At 38.6% G+C, this 17,663-nt stretch overlaps 2 protein-coding genes across 3 annotated transcripts; one reads left to right on the plus strand and one right to left on the minus strand.

Moving 5' to 3' along the window:
* Positions 1-7,924: 7,924 nt before the first annotated feature.
* On the minus strand, positions 7,925-14,480 carry pin1 (peptidylprolyl cis/trans isomerase, NIMA-interacting 1). The gene is made up of 5 exons (XM_085163627.1): positions 14,322-14,480; positions 11,216-11,298; positions 10,333-10,441; positions 10,141-10,251; positions 7,925-8,704 (listed from the first exon to the last, which is right to left on the minus strand). The coding sequence occupies exons 1-5, from the start codon at positions 14,377-14,379 to the stop codon at positions 8,595-8,597; spliced, it is 471 nt and encodes a 156-aa protein (XP_085019753.1). The 5' UTR covers positions 14,380-14,480; the 3' UTR covers positions 7,925-8,594.
* An 88-nt stretch (positions 14,481-14,568) lies between these two features.
* ubl5 (ubiquitin like protein 5) lies at positions 14,569-16,723 on the plus strand. Of its 2 annotated transcripts, none has more exons than XM_085163629.1 (5): positions 14,569-14,691; positions 14,993-15,056; positions 15,987-16,070; positions 16,156-16,193; positions 16,447-16,723. In XM_085163629.1, exons 2-5 carry the CDS (start codon positions 15,001-15,003, stop codon positions 16,488-16,490), a joined length of 222 nt encoding a protein of 73 aa, XP_085019755.1. In that variant the 5' UTR covers positions 14,569-14,691; positions 14,993-15,000; the 3' UTR covers positions 16,491-16,723. The 2 variants fall into 2 exon arrangements, with proteins under 2 accessions (XP_085019755.1, XP_085019756.1); XM_085163630.1 differs by having other exon boundaries at positions 14,593-14,691; positions 15,001-15,056.
* The last annotated feature ends 940 nt before the right edge of the window (positions 16,724-17,663 follow it).

The following is a 17,663-nucleotide window of genomic DNA, read 5'->3' on the forward strand; positions in this document are numbered from 1 at the left end:
AAGTTGTTTCCTCTCAGATACTTAAATTTAAAGAAAAAGTGAATTGCAGGTCGATGAACAGTGAACATCTTAAGACTAAAAAGTCCTTGCACTGTGTGTGTGTGTGTGTTTGTGTGTGTGTGTGTGTGTGTGTGTGTGTGTGTGTGTGTGTGTGTGTGTGTGTGTGTGCTACTCTTTCATTTGCACTAGTTAATTGGTCTTTCATTTAAAAACAGGACATGAACTGTGAAGAGTTTTCTTTTCAAAATTGTCACCAGTAATCATAATGATGATTATTTTAAAAATAAACTTGTGAAAAAACATATTAATTAACTAAAATAAAAATAAGAACTGGATTTTGGACATGTTTGAAAATGCAGTTAACTGAAACAATTTTGTAAGCTTGGAAAACTAAAAAAAAAAAGCAGAATAAAATAAAATAAATATAGGGAATATTCTTAGTTTTACCATCTGTTAGTTTGGTAAGGATTTAATCACAACCTGCCTAATGAGGCTTTGATAAATGTGTTCATTGAGACTTTAGATAAAAGACTGCAAGTCAACTGTTTTCAAGATGTAATGGCTGTACTGAACTCTTCATCCAATAATAAAACGAATAAAATAATAAATGATAAAGAACAAAATAAACACAGAAACTAATAAAGTAAAACAAAAACATTTCAAACAATAAAAACTAAACTGAAACAAGAAAATCCACTTTGGAAACGACCTAAAACTAAACTGACTTAAAAGCAGAAAGTCGGAATGACGTTTTACACAATGTAATTAGTAAATACAAAACGTTTTAACTCTGTATTTAACATTTCCAAGGAATTCAGTTACAATAGTTGATACAATATTTTGCATTATTGATACAATTTATAATCCTATTAACCTTTTAATACCCACCCAGTCTCTGACAACATATTTAGGGTAGAGTTATGACTGTATTGTACCAACTTATTATCATGCATGAACCATTGTGTGATCCAGTTTTTATTACAGTGCTATGAATCAAAAGTAAGGAGAAATGACTCAACTTTCATCAGATGTGATGTAACGGTTGATAGTTGCTAAACTGAGATGCTTGTGACTTTTTCAGTGTAAGAACCAGGATGTGTTTCACAGCACTGGTTTCTTCTCCTGCTTCAGTGTCAGGCTGTAGATGGGGCTTAAGTTCACAGACAGCTGAATAGAACATGTCCTCAAAACCTTGGGGTGAAAACTGGTGTTATGCAAAACATCCTGTCTGGTTCCTGTACCAAACTTACCATCAGAACTTTATTGACCTGTTTCCCTAACATCACTGTGATGACGGTACTGGAGAAAATAGTCTCAGCCTGCTGAGACAATTCACAGACATGCCAAATCTGGATGACTGGACCATTTACATCCCCCTCTATTTATATTTATATTCTAACTTTGTAACATGCAACGATATTCTGCTACTGGAAACTGAATTTCCTGGAGGAACCCCTCCGAGGGATTAATAAAGTTCTATAGAATCTAATCTAATCTAATCTAATCTAGAGACCAGGCACGTGCAGAGGGGGGGGGGGGGGGGGGGGGGCTAGAGGGGCTTGAGCACCCGCCCCTTTCCTGATGGGTGCCCAAAGTGCCCTTTTGTTGAGGCAACTTTTTAAAAAAATATTATTAATTTTTTTTTTTAATGTGTGTGTGCGTGCGGAGTCCTGTCTGCACCCCTCAACAATAATATTTAACTTTTAATCACAGTTTTGCTACATAAAAGGATCTGGCTTGCATCAGTCACATGATCACATTTAACCAATGATCACCCTTGACGGCAGAACGCGCTGGTTACGAGCCGGGAACGAGCTCACAAAGAGCATGCGCATTTGCGGTCCGGAGCTGTAGGAGAAACACAAGTTAACTCAGAGACACAAACTGATGCGACAAAACCAGTAAGTAGGTGTACAGTGTACACTGTAGTGTATAGCACACAGGAGTATTAGCTTATTACGGACACGTTGGTAAGTTGTCTTGTTGCAACTGACGAACTGAAACAAACGAGTGTGCAACAGCGCGACAAACATTACCTGTCCTTTTATTACAGTTTTTTCTGAATGCTTAAACCCTAACTGTGATTCTTATAGCACATTTTCTAAAACTATTAATACTTATAGCAAAACCACTCACTGAGTTTGCAAAACTAAAAGCACAAACACTGCTTTGCACTCAGTTTGCCATTTTGTAACACACACTTTGAAAACCTGTAGCTACAATCCACTGCACAGCACTCTTTTTGCAGAACTGTAAACACAACTCACTGCTTTACACTCAATTTCCAAATGATCAACGCACTCCTAGCAAAACTATACACATTTATGGCTATTATTTACACTATTTTGCCAACTGTCTGGCACACTGTCACATGTAAAAACTTTTTTAGATAATTAGTTCACTTTGCAATCAGCCCAAGCACTATAATACAGGTAAGCTCTGTGTGTGGAGTACAATGGAGGGAGCAGGAAGAGTGAGAAGTAGAGGAGGCCGAGGAAGAGGACGTGGAGGTGAAGAAGTAGGATGAAGAGGACGACAAGGACAAGGAGGAACAAGAGGAGGACGAGGAGGGGGGAGAGGAGGACGAGGAGGGGGGAAGAGGACGAGGAGGGGGCAGAGGAAGGGTAAGAAGAGTAAGAAATAGAATTGCTGATGACATCAGAGCTACAATAGTGGACCATGTAATCAACCGTGGAATGACCCTGAGGGAAGCTGGTCGACGGGTTCAGCCTAACTCGAGCCGCTACACTGTAGCAAGCATCATAAGGACATTTTGAAATGAGAATCGGTTAGTACAGTCACTTTGCACTAAGATTTGTAGCACTGCCATATGCTAATGAGAAACACAACAATACCATAGATGTAAAAATACTGAAATTGTTACTTTACAGAATTGCTAGATGACCAGATGCTGGGGGCAGAGGAAGCCTGTTCACTGCAGACCAAGAAACCCATATAGTCAATATGGCGATTGCAAATAATCCTATACTTGGAAATAAACACTTGTGTTTGTTTTGATGTGTGTAAATAAACACCAGTACTTGAAGTTTGGATCCCTCCATGTTTACAGACCTATGACAAAAGTATGAGCTCAAACTGACATGGCCTAGCTTGTGCACAGAGAAAGCAAAAGCCAGATGTGTTTTGTATTCATACCATCAGTGTGCAGTTGGCGCATTGTGTGCTTAGTAGATGATGGCTTGTGTGTACTGTTTGATACGAAAACACCATTTTTACGAAGGTGTGAAGAGTTAATCTAGCTGTGTTCGCTTTTGCAAGAGAACTACAATGTTTTGATAATTGGGTGACAGGTTTTCTTATTTGTGTGTAGAGTTTTGCAAAAATAGCCAATAGTTACAAAAAATGTGCTTAAGCAATCAGAAAAAACTGTAACTGCACAAGTAGTGCTGGTCATAGCTGCTGGCTACCTGTGTAAGGCTGTCATGGGTCTGTAGCTCTGTCACCGTTTTAGGGAACATATTTAGTTTTAAAGTATTTAGAACATATTTAGTTTTAAAGTAATTTTCTGGGCTTTTCCTGCCTTTCTGGAGGGATTATATTTCACTAAAAAACGATCTAATATGCATGTCCACATAATTATGCATTATTATATAATATATTAAAAAACACACGCTGTATTTTAAAGAACATACATTAAGAAGCAGATTATATTAGATTTATATTTTACATAAGACAAAATTTGGATTTTACAGCAGTAAAATTATTGTATCTCTACAGTTTAAAAATGTAATAAGCTTTCCCCCTGCACAGAGTGGATAGTGAAACAAATGGAATCATCATAATGACATTATTTCATATTTATTACTTCCCCCTCCTCATTGGTTTATTATTGTAGCCCTAGTAATAAATAATAATGTAAGGATTCTGGATCAGCACAGTGATGCCCATAGTATATACAGTATTCTGAAGAAGGTCTAAAATGTCACTGTGTGTGCGTGCATGTGTGTGTTTTATTTAGATGGATTTTTAAAAAAAAAATTACTCATGATATAACATTGTCCAGACATGCCTGGTAAGGACATGAGGAGGAAACGGTAGGAGCTGTGTGAGGCTACTAAAGGCAGTGGATCCCTCAGCAGCTGGATTACAAAGAGCACATGTACCAGTTGTACCAGTTATAACATTTTTCTCTCATCATTTTATTATAGATTAAGTGCAAGAGTTGTTAGGTGTGGATTTTTAAATTATAGTTTATTGCAATAGCAAGTTGTGCCTTGTTCTCAGATAGACAGCAAGTGGAGAGTGATATATGAGATGATGGGATGGAAGGAAGAAGAGAAGCAAAGAGTGATTCAGCCTAAATTATTTCTCACAGTTTTTTGTTGCCTTATGGTTCCAAGCGCTGTCACCAATCTTTGCATTTTGTTATTATCTCATGACACTTGTTTAATCAGCTACCATCTCTCCTATGGACTTTTTAATGTCTACAGTCTCAGATCAACACAGCCCTGCCCTCCAGCACTATCAGCAGCAACCCCTCAACAGCAACATTGTACCCATCAGGTATAACATCGGCTACGTTTGCTTTGCCTTGTTGCCCATATTAGATTCTTGATGAATGTGTGTTGTTGTTATTCAGCCTGGTTCAATGTGCCCCTTTTTAACTTTGAGCACCCGCCCCTTTAAACCTCTCTGCACGGCCCTGCTAGAGACCTTAATTCCCCCTTGATAGCAATACCTACACATTAAGGATCACTTTCTTTGATTTCTCAAGTGTATTTAACACAATTCAATTCAATTCAATTTTATTCATATAGCGCCAAATCACAACAGCAGTCACCTCAAAGCGCTTTATATTGTGCAGTAGATCGTACAATAATAGATACAGAGAAAAACCCAACAATCATATGACCCCCTGTGAGCAAGTAATTCAGCCTCTGCTTGTCAGAGAGAAGCTACAGGAAATGTGTAGGAAAAATGTAAACCCTCCACCTACATGCAGAGGACAAAAAAAATGCCGATTTAGGACATTTTCAGTGTTTCATGTTTCAGACCTGAAATCCATGTCCATCTTTTATATACAGTCTGATAAAAACAAACCAAATCAGCCTCTAAAATGTTTCGCCTGTATAGAATAGTTTTCGATGGCCAAATTAGTTAGAAAAATACTATCTTTTTTACTATTTTATGCTATGCTAATTAAAAGTAGTAAAGAATGCATGCATACTTAAATATGTAAAAGTAACAGTTATATTTTGTTATTTTCACTGCAGGAAACAGCTCGTAAAAGAGGTCAGGCCTGTTCACAAACAGCTGATTCTGGGAATGGGAAACAAATAAAGGCAACTGGGAGGAATCCAAGGACACTGCGTACGAGAAGTGACAGGAGATGGGGTGAAACAAGGGGAAACAAACAGGGCAAAGATAGCAATGGTAAAAACATCTGCCTTTGGAGAACACAGACTTTAGATTAAATATTTACAAACTGCAGAACCAACAGTAAATATTTGTGGGTACATAAAAACACACACACACACACACACATTTGAAGAGTCAACCCACAGGTAACATTTAAATCTTTCTGGAGTTTGAGTAGAGAATACGATGAGACCTAACATGACAGACAGCAACAAGCAAACATTATATTGCACTGGAGGAGAGTAGTAATTGAGACAGAGCAACAATAAGGTTCCTTACCTTGGTCACTATTCAAGTGGTCATTTTCTCATAGATTTCCATAAAGTCAGGATTCATATTTAATCTAGAGCACAGGTGTCGAACTCCAGGCCTCGAGCGCCGGTGTCCTGCAGGTTTTATGTGTGTCCTTGCGGATTTAAATGGCTAAATGACCTCCTCAACATGTCTTGAAGTTCTCCAGAGGCCTGGTAATGAGCTCATCGTGTGATTCAGGTGTGTTGACCCAGGGTGAGATCTGAAACCTGCAGGACACCGGCCCTCGAGGCCTGGAGTTCGACACCCCTGATCTAGAGCATCCTCTTTATAGCACGAGGCTGTTACCACTGAAAACCTTTCATCTGTCCATTACCATCCATTTCATTTTGTGCAATCCACTCTTCCATCTTCTTGCACAATCTTTTTAATTTATCACCACACTGTGTTTATGTGCTGAAAGAGAAATGATTTCCTTATTAAAATCGATTCTGAAATATGATTTCACTAATAACCGTGGCAGTTTGTCTTGAAAGAACAAGTGTAATCTCCACATTTTGACTTTTTTCTCAAAATTTTGAGTCTATTTTCAAAATGGTCAATAATATTTTTTTTTCTTAAATTGTACCCTGAGCTGAATTTGTGGTTGTATTAACAAAATTTCTGGGTGGTGTAGAGGTTTGTGCTTTATTTTGGGGAAATACTTATATTGTTATACATCTTAGTGTCCTATTAGTCTAATCTTTAGCACTAAATAGCTTTTATGTGTGCCTGTTGCACCGACACCGTTTATGAAGACAGTGAATCAAGGTAACTAGAATGAGTTGCTAAATTAGCACTCCATCATATCGTCCAAGTATGTAAACTTCTGGCTCCAAAAAACGAACATGACCAAAACGACACAAGCTTATGCTTCAAACTGCATAGCATGAATCAAATTTGTGTTTTGTTGGAATTGATTTCTTTTTTAAGTGCAATGTAAAAATCCCAGTGAGTTAGGGTTCATTAAAATATGTTCAGATATTGCAGAATAATGATGATTAATAAGTCATGACACACTCCATAATCTTCCCAACAAAGCTGCCCTTCTTATGTTAAAAGTATGTGTATATGTGCACATGTGTATTGGCATCAGCAGTCCTGGGACTGTATTTGGTATCAGATCAATACCAAAACTTGCTGTATCTCACAGCACTATAATGCATATGATTTGAGGAAATTCCACGCAGCCTTTATAACAGTTTCTATAAGAGAAACGTTTTTTGTCCAGATGTGATGGTGTCAAATGGCCTAATCACGATTTGCATGATTATTTATAAAAATTGAGATTAAAGATTTATATGTTAATTTTATGTACAGGCCGAGTAGTGAAGTTGACACGCATGCTTAAGCAATAATTGACCAATAAAAACTTGTGATTTGTTATTTTCACTGCAGAAACAGCTTGTGAAAGAGGTCATGTGTGTTTACAATCAGAGCCGATTCTGAGAATGGGAAACACAAAAGCATTGGGAGGAATCCAAGACAACTTACGTATGAAAAGTGAAAGGAGATAGTGGTGAAATGTTGAAAACATTTGCCAAGGGAGAACCAGGGCTTTACAGTCAAGACGTCTAGTGACTACAGAACCACCAGTACATGTCTGTGGGTACATTAAAAGATTAATTAATAAATCTATTAATCTAATAAATAAATAATAATTAATTAAACATTAATACATTTAAAGATATGACTAAATTGCAACACTAAGGTTTATGTAGAACAGACTTGGGCACTGAACGAGGTCAGTCAAACATATGTGTGGTGTTAACCACCGCACCAATCAATGGTTGACACCAGTTTTTCATTTCTATAAATCAACTTGAAAACAAACCTAACATGCCAGAAATGAATGTCTATTATTGTGCTTTATGACAGCCTAAATATGAGTATTTGACAGCAGCTTTTACAGATTTTAATTACGTCAGTTTTATGCAGTTTGTTTTTCCATTTGTCCTTTAATATTTTTCATATGGAACCTTTTTCCCCTATAGATTTCCTTTGTTGGGATGAGAAGCAAGAAGTAGTTTTCCTTTAATGCGCTGCATTGCTCACATGTTTGAAAGGTCTTTATTTTTATAGGCTATGAAAAAGAAAAGCCTCACATACAAAAACTAAGGATATATACACACCTGTTTTGAAGACCCAACACATAACACCAGATCAGAGGTTTAAAACCGATATACAATCTACACTTTAGTCACTTCCTGTCTCTTCCTAAAGAGTTAAATCATGGAAATAACGAAAACCAGACTTACAAAAGGAGATTTTATTTTTGCCTCAATGACACAACAGTGTTAACAGTTCATCTGAACATTGATGGTTTTAAAAGCTGTGGAGATTATTGTCAAAACCTGCAAGCTTTCAGCGGTGCCATCAAGGCATATCCAAAGGCCAGAAATCATGCGTTTTCAGAGTGGATTGTTGAAAGAAATAATTCCATTTTTTGAATAATGGAAAACAAAGATTAACTCTAGTAAACTCAGAACAACAGTGCTTTCTCCATCTGCAGGGATGCAGCTAATATTAGAAAGTATTTGAACCTATTTTCCAAAACAGTTAAGGAACTGCTTTGACACACATACAGTGGAAATGGGAAATCTTATAGGGAAACATACAGTAAGTGGTCCTTTAGAAGTCATGCACATACCAAGTAGACTTTAAATAATCCTCACTCATATGAAAGTTTCCATAGGGCGGTCACTTCAACAGGCACTGTCATCGTTAATAAAAGATCTTAAAGAATAATAGTTTAATGGTGCTTGGAACAAACGGATCCTGCCTCAAATGATGCGATGCAGGCTTTAAGCTTTGTTTACTGGGGTGCTATGTGCCATTAAAATAATCTGCAGGATTGACTGGGTTAGACTTTGTATGTGTGCTTGATGATGGAAGAGGAAAGTACAACGTGTGGAGTCTTCTTGTCAACCAGTGCGTAGGATGATGTGGACTCCAGAGTCAGTAAAAACAGGGCCGCTCATGTCTCCCACTTTGAGAGCAAAGGAGGCGTCTTCAAAAGGCTTCTGCATCTGACCTAAAGCAGAAACACACACTGAGCCATTATCCAACTATCATACAACATGATGCACATCAGCACGTGCATCTATAGTTAATCATTCATTTGTATGACTATTTCATATTAATGACATATTAGCTAATTTACATGATTAATTACATTCATTTCTTTTATTCAGTTCTACAGGGTTTGTGCAGCTAGCTAACAGCCTTGTACAGGCTAAGAACTACACTTGAAGCCACTTAGGTGTTCGATGGCGGGGGTGACGCGGTGCCACTCTTATGAATGAAATTTGAGAAAATCCAATAAATCCAGCTGTGCTTATCTTACCTTTAATGCTTTCAATTGGTTGCATTTGTTGTTCAACAGTTCTCTTAGTTTCCAGCGTGTCACAAACTGTTTGCTCCTTCTGAACAACAACACCCGCTGATAATTACATGTGCATACCTTAAGTACCACACCATAAACATTCAAAAAGTGACCCCTAGTGGCACACATAGGTAACAACACAAAAACAGCTCCTACAAGCCTAATGTACAGTTTCAGGTCAAACAAATAATAATATCAGCCGATGGCAATCTGAGTAAAAATAAAGGGCAATTTTTAATGATTGTATTTAGTAACCCTAACCCTAATAACTGGTTGTGCTTACCTTAACAGCAAGTACTGCAATCAAGCATTTGTGATAACTGCCAATAATCTTTTTCACTTCGCTGTGGACAAATTTGGGCCAACTCTTCTTTGCAAAATGTTTTCATTCAGCCACATTGGAGGGTTTTCAAGAACCAATGGCCAGAGCAGCTCAACACAAAGCTACATTCAGAGGTGGACTTGCTGGTGTTTCAGATCATCATGATAAATGAGGTCATCACTTAAAATTACTGGCAGTCACCAGTGCTACCCCTAAAGCCTTAAAGCTTCGTGGCTGATGCTTCTATGGTATAAATTTGAAAATCGAGACTTCCTTCTTTATCACATTCACAAGATTTTTCAGAAAACTTCACCTCTAATATTGACATTTAGGTCGAGGTTAATGAAATTTGAACTTGCCCAAGATTCTTAGGAGATACACCTATAGTGTGAACTTTGCTTTGAGTTATCGCATTCACAAACTTGTGCATTCATGCCACCCATGCGTCGGGCGGAGTGACGACAATACCACATCAGCTTTTTACGGCTGAGGGGTAAAAACTGCAACTTCTGTATTTACTCTGGTTATCTTTGTCTCATATTGAAAATTGATTGATGTTTGAAACGTGTAACAAATACGGAATTAAACTGTGCTCACAAACTGCTGGTTTAACTTGTCACTACTATCAGTTATTCCTGCACTGAATGTTTGATCACTTGATGGAGAGCTATGTGCAGGATTTCGTTTTATTCAGAAAGACAGATGAAGGAGATGCTGAATGAGAGACTGCACTGAACAGAGAATGACATCATGCCGTGCATACCTCTACCAAACAGTCCCAGATCTCCACCGTTCTTAGCGGAGCTGCAGTCGCTAAACTGAGACGCCAGGGACTCAAACTTCTCCTGTCCAGACTTGATCTGTTCTATGTACTCTGCACAGAAGACAGCAGATATTAAATGCATTCATCAGACTTTGTAAAATCTCCTCTCCCTCTCTGTGCTGCCTTACTTACTCTGAATCAAATCCAAGGCCTCATCTTTAGATCGTGTAATGTTTTGTTCCCTCCAGGAAGATGGACGACGCGACTGATTATGCTTCACCAAGAGATGAGAGCAGCGTACCTGAATTTTAAAAAATATATACATATACAAATATATCAGTATTTGTGTGTTAACACTCCAGATGTTGGAGTATCAGAACCACTTTACTATTTGGATGGCAGAATTTCAACTTTACAGCAAGTCATGCAGTCCTACAACTACATTTGACTGGTTCTTCCTTTGACCTTCCACCAGATGTCATTAACATACAAGAACACCAATCAACATTACATAAGTTGCAAGTGTAAAAGAAAAAAAAACAAAAAACTAAACTCCTTAGTCCTAGAATAATAAAATAAATTACTGTTTCAGTCCACCAGGTGGTGCTGTTGATGCTTTTCCCCGTCTGCTTCATAACTAAGTATTGTGATAAGCTACATAGTGATCAGCAATGACGATAACCACTAACTTAGTAAAAGCACACAGTTGTCCATCAGTCTTTATTAATAATCATGTGAAATATAATACTGTTAATAACAGACTTCCATTTCTCTGCACTGTTCCTCCTATCACTATTTAAATGCATACGTGTCATATTGCAGGCAGCTCCCTGATGTCTTACAGGAACATTTCAAATGTTATCCTGGAGAACGCTATGCCCTGGCCAAATTGATTTTTCACAATAGTTGTCAAATCATAAATAATTTGCAGGCATTAACAGTACCCTAGCTGGAATCTGAACATGCAGTGTAAAATGTGTTTCAGTACCTCTTTAGGGAAAGTAGCACTGACTCATCACGTGCATAAAAAAACAAAACAAAACAAAACACGCAGTTACTAAACATTACACACAACCTTATCTGGCTCGCCACGTCCGTCTCCCACTGGACGTTCCCACTGGCTGGCATTAGTGATGTGGTTGAAGTAGTACACTTTGCCTGTTGAAGCAATGACAGAGAACCAGTAAATTCATTAAGCTTTATTAAGATCTTTTTAAACACATGTAAACACAACACGGACTCTGCAGCTACCCATTCACCCAGTACAGGATACTGTGCTACAGCAACTGGCCTCACTTCACACGAAAATGTCAAACACTTGAGTTTTACACAGGGATGGCCGACGCTGAATGAAACAAGTTATCCTGGAGTACACCTGAGAGTTAGAGTCATCATTTAAGCTGCTATATGTCCACCTTTCTTTGACAGCTGATCACTGATGATGTGTGTAAGCCACTGAAGTGAGCTGCTAAAAAGAAAAAAAACAAAAAAACAACCAAACTGCTTCCTGCCATGACTGTAAATAAAGGTAATGAGAGAAGAGCATCAGAGATGCTATCAAAAAGCCACAATAACCAAACTGACTAAAAAAAGCTTATTGTGTGAGTTTACAACTATGAGCGAAGTCTTTTATATTAGACATTAAAGGCCATCTGCACAGGAGAAAATAAATATCGCAGGATGTCTTCATATAAGAACCACCTTTGAATACTTCACGGCCTTTCAGCAAAAAGGTGTAAAAGAAAAAAAAATGCTGCTGAGGCCGTACACTTTTAAAAGAAGCACCTTTCTCTAGTTTAGGATTCAATTGTACTTAATAAACACTGAGTCAACTATTCGGTTTCTTCTGTTTTAAAAGTAATTCTTATTTTAAGACTGTTTTCATGGACCATTGATTCATTTATTAGGCCAATCCCCTTCTAACCAGCCCTGGACCTTCACACCTCATATTTATATAGCAGCAGTTTTGCTTGACATTGTGTCAGCCTGCTTCTCTACAGAAACATATCCACCATGTTGGAGTGGACGTGGAAAGGGTCACTGTGACCTTAAAGCTGCAGCCCAACATCATGAAACTCGACTGTTTTTATCTTTGCAAATAAAGACTTCCAGGTAAACTGCTAAATGGTATACGCTCTGACACACAACCCTGCTACCGCTAATGTTCACTGATCGGCTCTTTTGCAGTGCTAACATTTTCATGTGTGGTTTCATAAGACCAAGATGGTGAAAGCCCAACTGCCACACTGCAAGTTTCAAAGATGGTGCCCACAAACCACGGAGTGACATTAAAGTGGCTCCGCCGAGCTTTATATGCTTTGGGTGCTTTCCATGACTCAAGCATGCCTCCTTTCTTCCTTTGGTCAGGCTCCATCTTTATATAAAGCAGTTAGCTTGTTGTCCAGTACTAGTTGGCAACTAGTTGCTAGCACTGTCACTAGGAGACGGCTCTTCCTAGCCATCTCAGAGAGACGTGAAGGAGGTGGAGGAGCTGCTGTTGCTAAATGAGAACTTTGTGGTTTTATTGTCAGTGTAGAGTGAGTCACGGTGCACAGCTGGGCCACCTGTCCAACTCACAGACTCCCACACAAGCCCTCACTTAAGAATAATTTCAAAGCTTAAAGCAGCTTCTCCTTCACAGTCTGAAAGTCATTCAAATCTCTAACAGGCCATTTAAAAAAAAAAAAATCTCTCAAGCCATCTTCAGATATGCTAAAAAAATAAATAACAAAATATTAGTATATTTTATATCTTCCACATATTTACCTTTTATTTATTTACTTGCGTTATTGTTACTTCCTTACTTATCGTTATTAGTCGTTGATATAACAGGCTACAAGGTAACAAGACAGGCAGTTCTGTAACATATCACTGTACTAATTTCAGCAACTGCATTACATCATTTCACTATTTGCATTGAAAAGGTTCTTCAATTATCTCAACAATGGGCAGATTGAAAGAAAAGAGAGGAAAAAAAATCAAACCAGCAGTTTTCTTCCTGTGCTGCTGTCAGCTGAGTTCAGATTTTTGCAGGGAGGAGGAAAATGGTGGAGCAGTTTGCAACATTTGAGAAGTGGCGATGTTGCGATTTCATTGAATGAAAGGATGAGATCACGAAGCGCAAACTGCATCCAGAGCAGAAACTGCTGCATTATACTGTTAACGCAACATCTTTTTACAAACATCGGTGTATCCTGACCCTTAGACAGCAGCCAGAGCCCAGCAGGTAATAAAGGAAGTGATGAGCCATTAGGCTCAGCCTCCATTTCTACCTGTACATGTTTCAATAGTAGAATCAGTGTGGTGGTTGTTCTGAAGGCTCCTTGAGTTGGTTTTCAACTTTGCCACGTGTTATCACTACAAAAAAAGAAATCTTACAGCCTCCGTTATGATAGGGGTTTGTGTCACTGTGTGGGATGTAGCCTAAGGCTTATAATGCATCACAACATGCTGTCAGTCATGTTGCGGTGGAGTAGCGCAAAGTATAACGAGTAGTTTAACAAATTACTTTCTCCAGGGAGTAACTAGGAAATGCAAAATTAAACAAAAACAAATTAAATAAAAGTGTTTAAGACTTTGAGCAACAACCCCAGCAATGTTCACCTCACAGTAACTGTTTTGTTTTTCTTTCTTTTTTTTAAGTAATTTACTTCTTTGAGGGATGCTAAAACATTTAGGTTAACTGTATATAAAATATTACAGTGTTTCTCCGTGTAACTGTGCTGTATTAGAATTTACTGGTCCTTACAAAACACCACAGCACGAGAGCTATGACGATAACCTGTGTCACGTGAGGAGGGAGGAGAGAGGACGCATAAGTTTAGCATTCTGAAAAGCGTCCTACTGCTGGGACTCGTTCAGTCTGCAGGTGAGGCGCTGGGGCGGGCTGACGTCATGCAGGGCCCTGCCGCAGCCAGGTTGAATGAATCAGCTTTGGCGCGATAATGAAGCTAAGATGCCTAAAACCAGCTGAGAAAACGCCACAATTAAATAAAGACAATGACAGCAGCGACTAACCCCTCGCTGCTTTTAGACTGCAATGATTAAACACGTCACTCCAACCTCGTTTCAGCACTAATGCACGATGCTGAGGTTGCTAGCTACTGAGCTAAGTTCACTATACACTGCACTTTAGCTCACTATTTAGGACACTTAGCTTCTTTTGGCTCGTGTTTTATCACCTGAACTGCGGCTCATTCTTTTCTCCCATCCGGGCGGTAGGTTCTCCTCGTCTGCCATGTTGCTTTCTGCAGCAGCGTTTTCAAATTTGATTTCAATCTAGGAGCCGTGTGACGGACCAAGCTGCAGCTAGGCAGATTACGACAGTTGGCCTGACGTTTATGGTAAAAGTTGTTTTCAGTATTAGGTCCGCTTTTGGTGGGGGTTTTTGTTCTGTGATAGGTCTAGCGAGATTGCCAATCATCGTAGTCCTCATTTGATTGGTAGGAAGGCGAATTCGCAACTAAACCAGCTTTACGGTAAGCAGGACCGAGAGGTTTCCATAAAATATCAGCGAAGGAAATAATTGTTTTTTCTGCTGCACGTTTCAAGGTAAGGATGACAGCTTCAACGTGCGGTTTTTATACGGTATCATAATGTTTCGGATTTTGAACACATAAAGCTGCCCACGAGTGTATGTAAATATAAGTCCCGTTTGTTTTACATTAACGTGGTGTTGTGAGCTACAGCTAACGTTAGCTAAACAAAACAACCTGGTTGATTTCAGTAGATTTCTATGCCTGTGATTTCCAGCGCATCTTCTATAAAACAAACTCACTAGGGTTATCATCTACTTTATCATCTAATACCTTCATTTGTCTAACGTTGTCTCATCTCTTCCTTTTTTCTGCAGACGTAAAGATGATCGAAGTGGTTTGCAACGACCGTCTAGGCAAGAAAGTCCGGGTCAAGTGCAAGTATCCTTTGCTGAAACTCTGAAAATGATGCTCAACATACACGTCAAAATAATGTTTTAGGTGCAGACATCTGGGATGTCTTGAGATGAGTTAACATAAGTCAGGATATTTAACAGTACAGGATTCATCTGCATCTGCTTTCAACGCACCCCTGCTCTGAAATTATGGACTTACTTTTAAGACGCAAGTAAAGCTCATTTATATTATAGAATGGTGTGGAGAATAGTTTTACAATGACTCTATTAACATGTGAGTTTCTAGAGTATGTTATAAGACTAAAATTCAGTGTCACTGTTTATCTTGGCACTTCTTATGACTTATTTCCTTCCGTTAATACAGAATCCCACAATTGCAAGTCTGTGGGTGATTATAATAGTCATATTTGAGATTTCAGCTTGTAAGTGAACTTTATTTAAAACAAAAAGTCAGTATCTTACATTTTGGTTTTCAGGTTCTTTTACCTTTTAATATGTGACGCTATTTATGTTTATTATCATCAAATGATGCTTAAAAATGGTGCTTGCCACCACTTGCCATTACTTGACAGCAGATATAATACCACTTGAATGAACGCCACTTGACAATCAGCTAAAAGTCTGATGATTTTCAGTAACTTCTAGGTGTCGCAGCTTGAAGGGATCTTGTTTGGTCAAGTGTTAGATGTGTTTTGCCTATAATGGGTTTGGGAGCAGTCTGTCACGGGGCTACAGAGAGAGTTGGACCAGTTTAGCTAGAACACTTTAGCCATCCTGCGTGTGTTTTGATTGAGGAAAGCAGAGCATCCAAAGCTGCTGCGCCGTCCATCTGCAGATCAAAAGAAACAAAATGATACTAGCAGACAACGCTCAGATTTTTTTAACCACGCATTTGTTAACACTCTGGATGTTTTCCAAGCTGTTACACTGCCCTTCCTTAACTTCGGTGTTTCAGCTCTGAGGATACCATTGGAGATCTGAAGAAGCTCATAGCTGCCCAGACAGGAACACGGCATGATAAGATCGTGTTAAAGAAATGGTGAGCTGCTCAAATGGGATTTGATGTGCTTGATGACAAATAACTCATCTATTTGGACCTAAATGTTGTCCTTTGTTTTCCACAGGTACACCATATTCAAGGACCACGTGTCTCTGGGTGACTGTATCCTTTAAAGGTTTTTTTTTCCTGTAGTTATACTTATGTGGTTTTAGTTACATTACCTTTAATTTAATAATGATAATGACCATGACATCATTACACCCTCACAGAACAACTGCAGTTCTTTTTATTGCACTCACAGTGATCCATAACATAAATGTATCCATAAATTGTTTAAATCGGTTAAAAAAAACATTTTTTTGCTTGATTTAAAGATCAAGATTATTTTTGTTGTACTTAACCAAAAACTCTCCAGATGAAATCCACGATGGGATGAACCTTGAGCTGTACTACCAGTAAGCAAGAGGGGAACTACGAGTCAGATGTACAGATGTAAAGATGTTTCTTGCTACAAACACAAACACGCCGCTGGAATTGAAGGTCTCACACAACATGATGGAGCGAGAGCGCAACTCACACAGCAACAATGGAGTTTTAATTTTTCCTCTCAAATTACTTTGTGAAAGAGACGTTGAGGGTTTTTTTTGTTGTTGTTTTTTGATATTTTGGAAATAAAACTGATATTTACCTGACTGTGAGAGTGAGTGCTGGTCTTTGTTGTCCATTAATTATTTTCTCATACTTGGTGAACTGGGGAAACCTTATGTATCGCTAACTCTTTTCCAAATTACTCTTTGCTTTCCAGCTTGCTGGATGAAGGTGAAGTGTTGGGCAAAAGCATGTAAAAAAAACATGGAGTTAGTTGCTTTTGATGTTGGTGGTAGAAAGTAGAAGGGATTAATTGGTGCCGATGGGACCTAAAAACCTATCAGTGGATCTTGGCAATGATATTTGCCTATGGCTGTGCATCCAACACCATTCATGTGGGGATGTATATGAATAATTTCAGTGGAGGCAAATGGAGACCATCAGGTTTTCTAGGGGCCTTCTGCTCCAACTCCTCCACAAACTTTTAATTAGACGTAGCTTTACTTCATACATAAGACCAGTATAGCTAATGAGTTTATCGCACATACGCATTGCAGAAGCTAGGTTTACACACATGCTGTTTTCAACAAAAAAAGTCCTTGGACTAAAAAAAGTGATACTGACTGATTAATAAGCTTTGGCAGCAGTTCTCAGACTGTGAGCTGGGGTTAGCAACCAGGGGGAATTTGTATGAAACAAAGTTTAATGATCTTGTATAGCAGTTGTTGTCTTTCCACAGCTGTGCCACGACTGTCCTCTCATTCTTTTCTTTCTTTGATGCAGTTTTAGTAAAACGTTTACATCAATTGCCAGAAATGTCAGTTAACCTAGAATGACTGTTGGCTAAAGCTCTGAAGTGTTGGGACAGACAATATTATCCATGTCCAAGAAGAGTCTATAAGTAAGAGATTTAGGTCTCCATGGCAACAGGACTTCGCTCTCACTTTGCCAAAAGTGCTGCTTCCACTTCAAACACGTTGGATGGCTTTGTTCAGTGCAGACATGTTCTTACACACCAAACTAGGAAAATGTTTGATTATGGGC

Source organism: Neolamprologus multifasciatus, chromosome 6 (assembly GCF_963576455.1).
Source record: "Neolamprologus multifasciatus chromosome 6, fNeoMul1.2, whole genome shotgun sequence".
NCBI lineage: Eukaryota > Metazoa > Chordata > Actinopteri > Cichliformes > Cichlidae > Neolamprologus > Neolamprologus multifasciatus.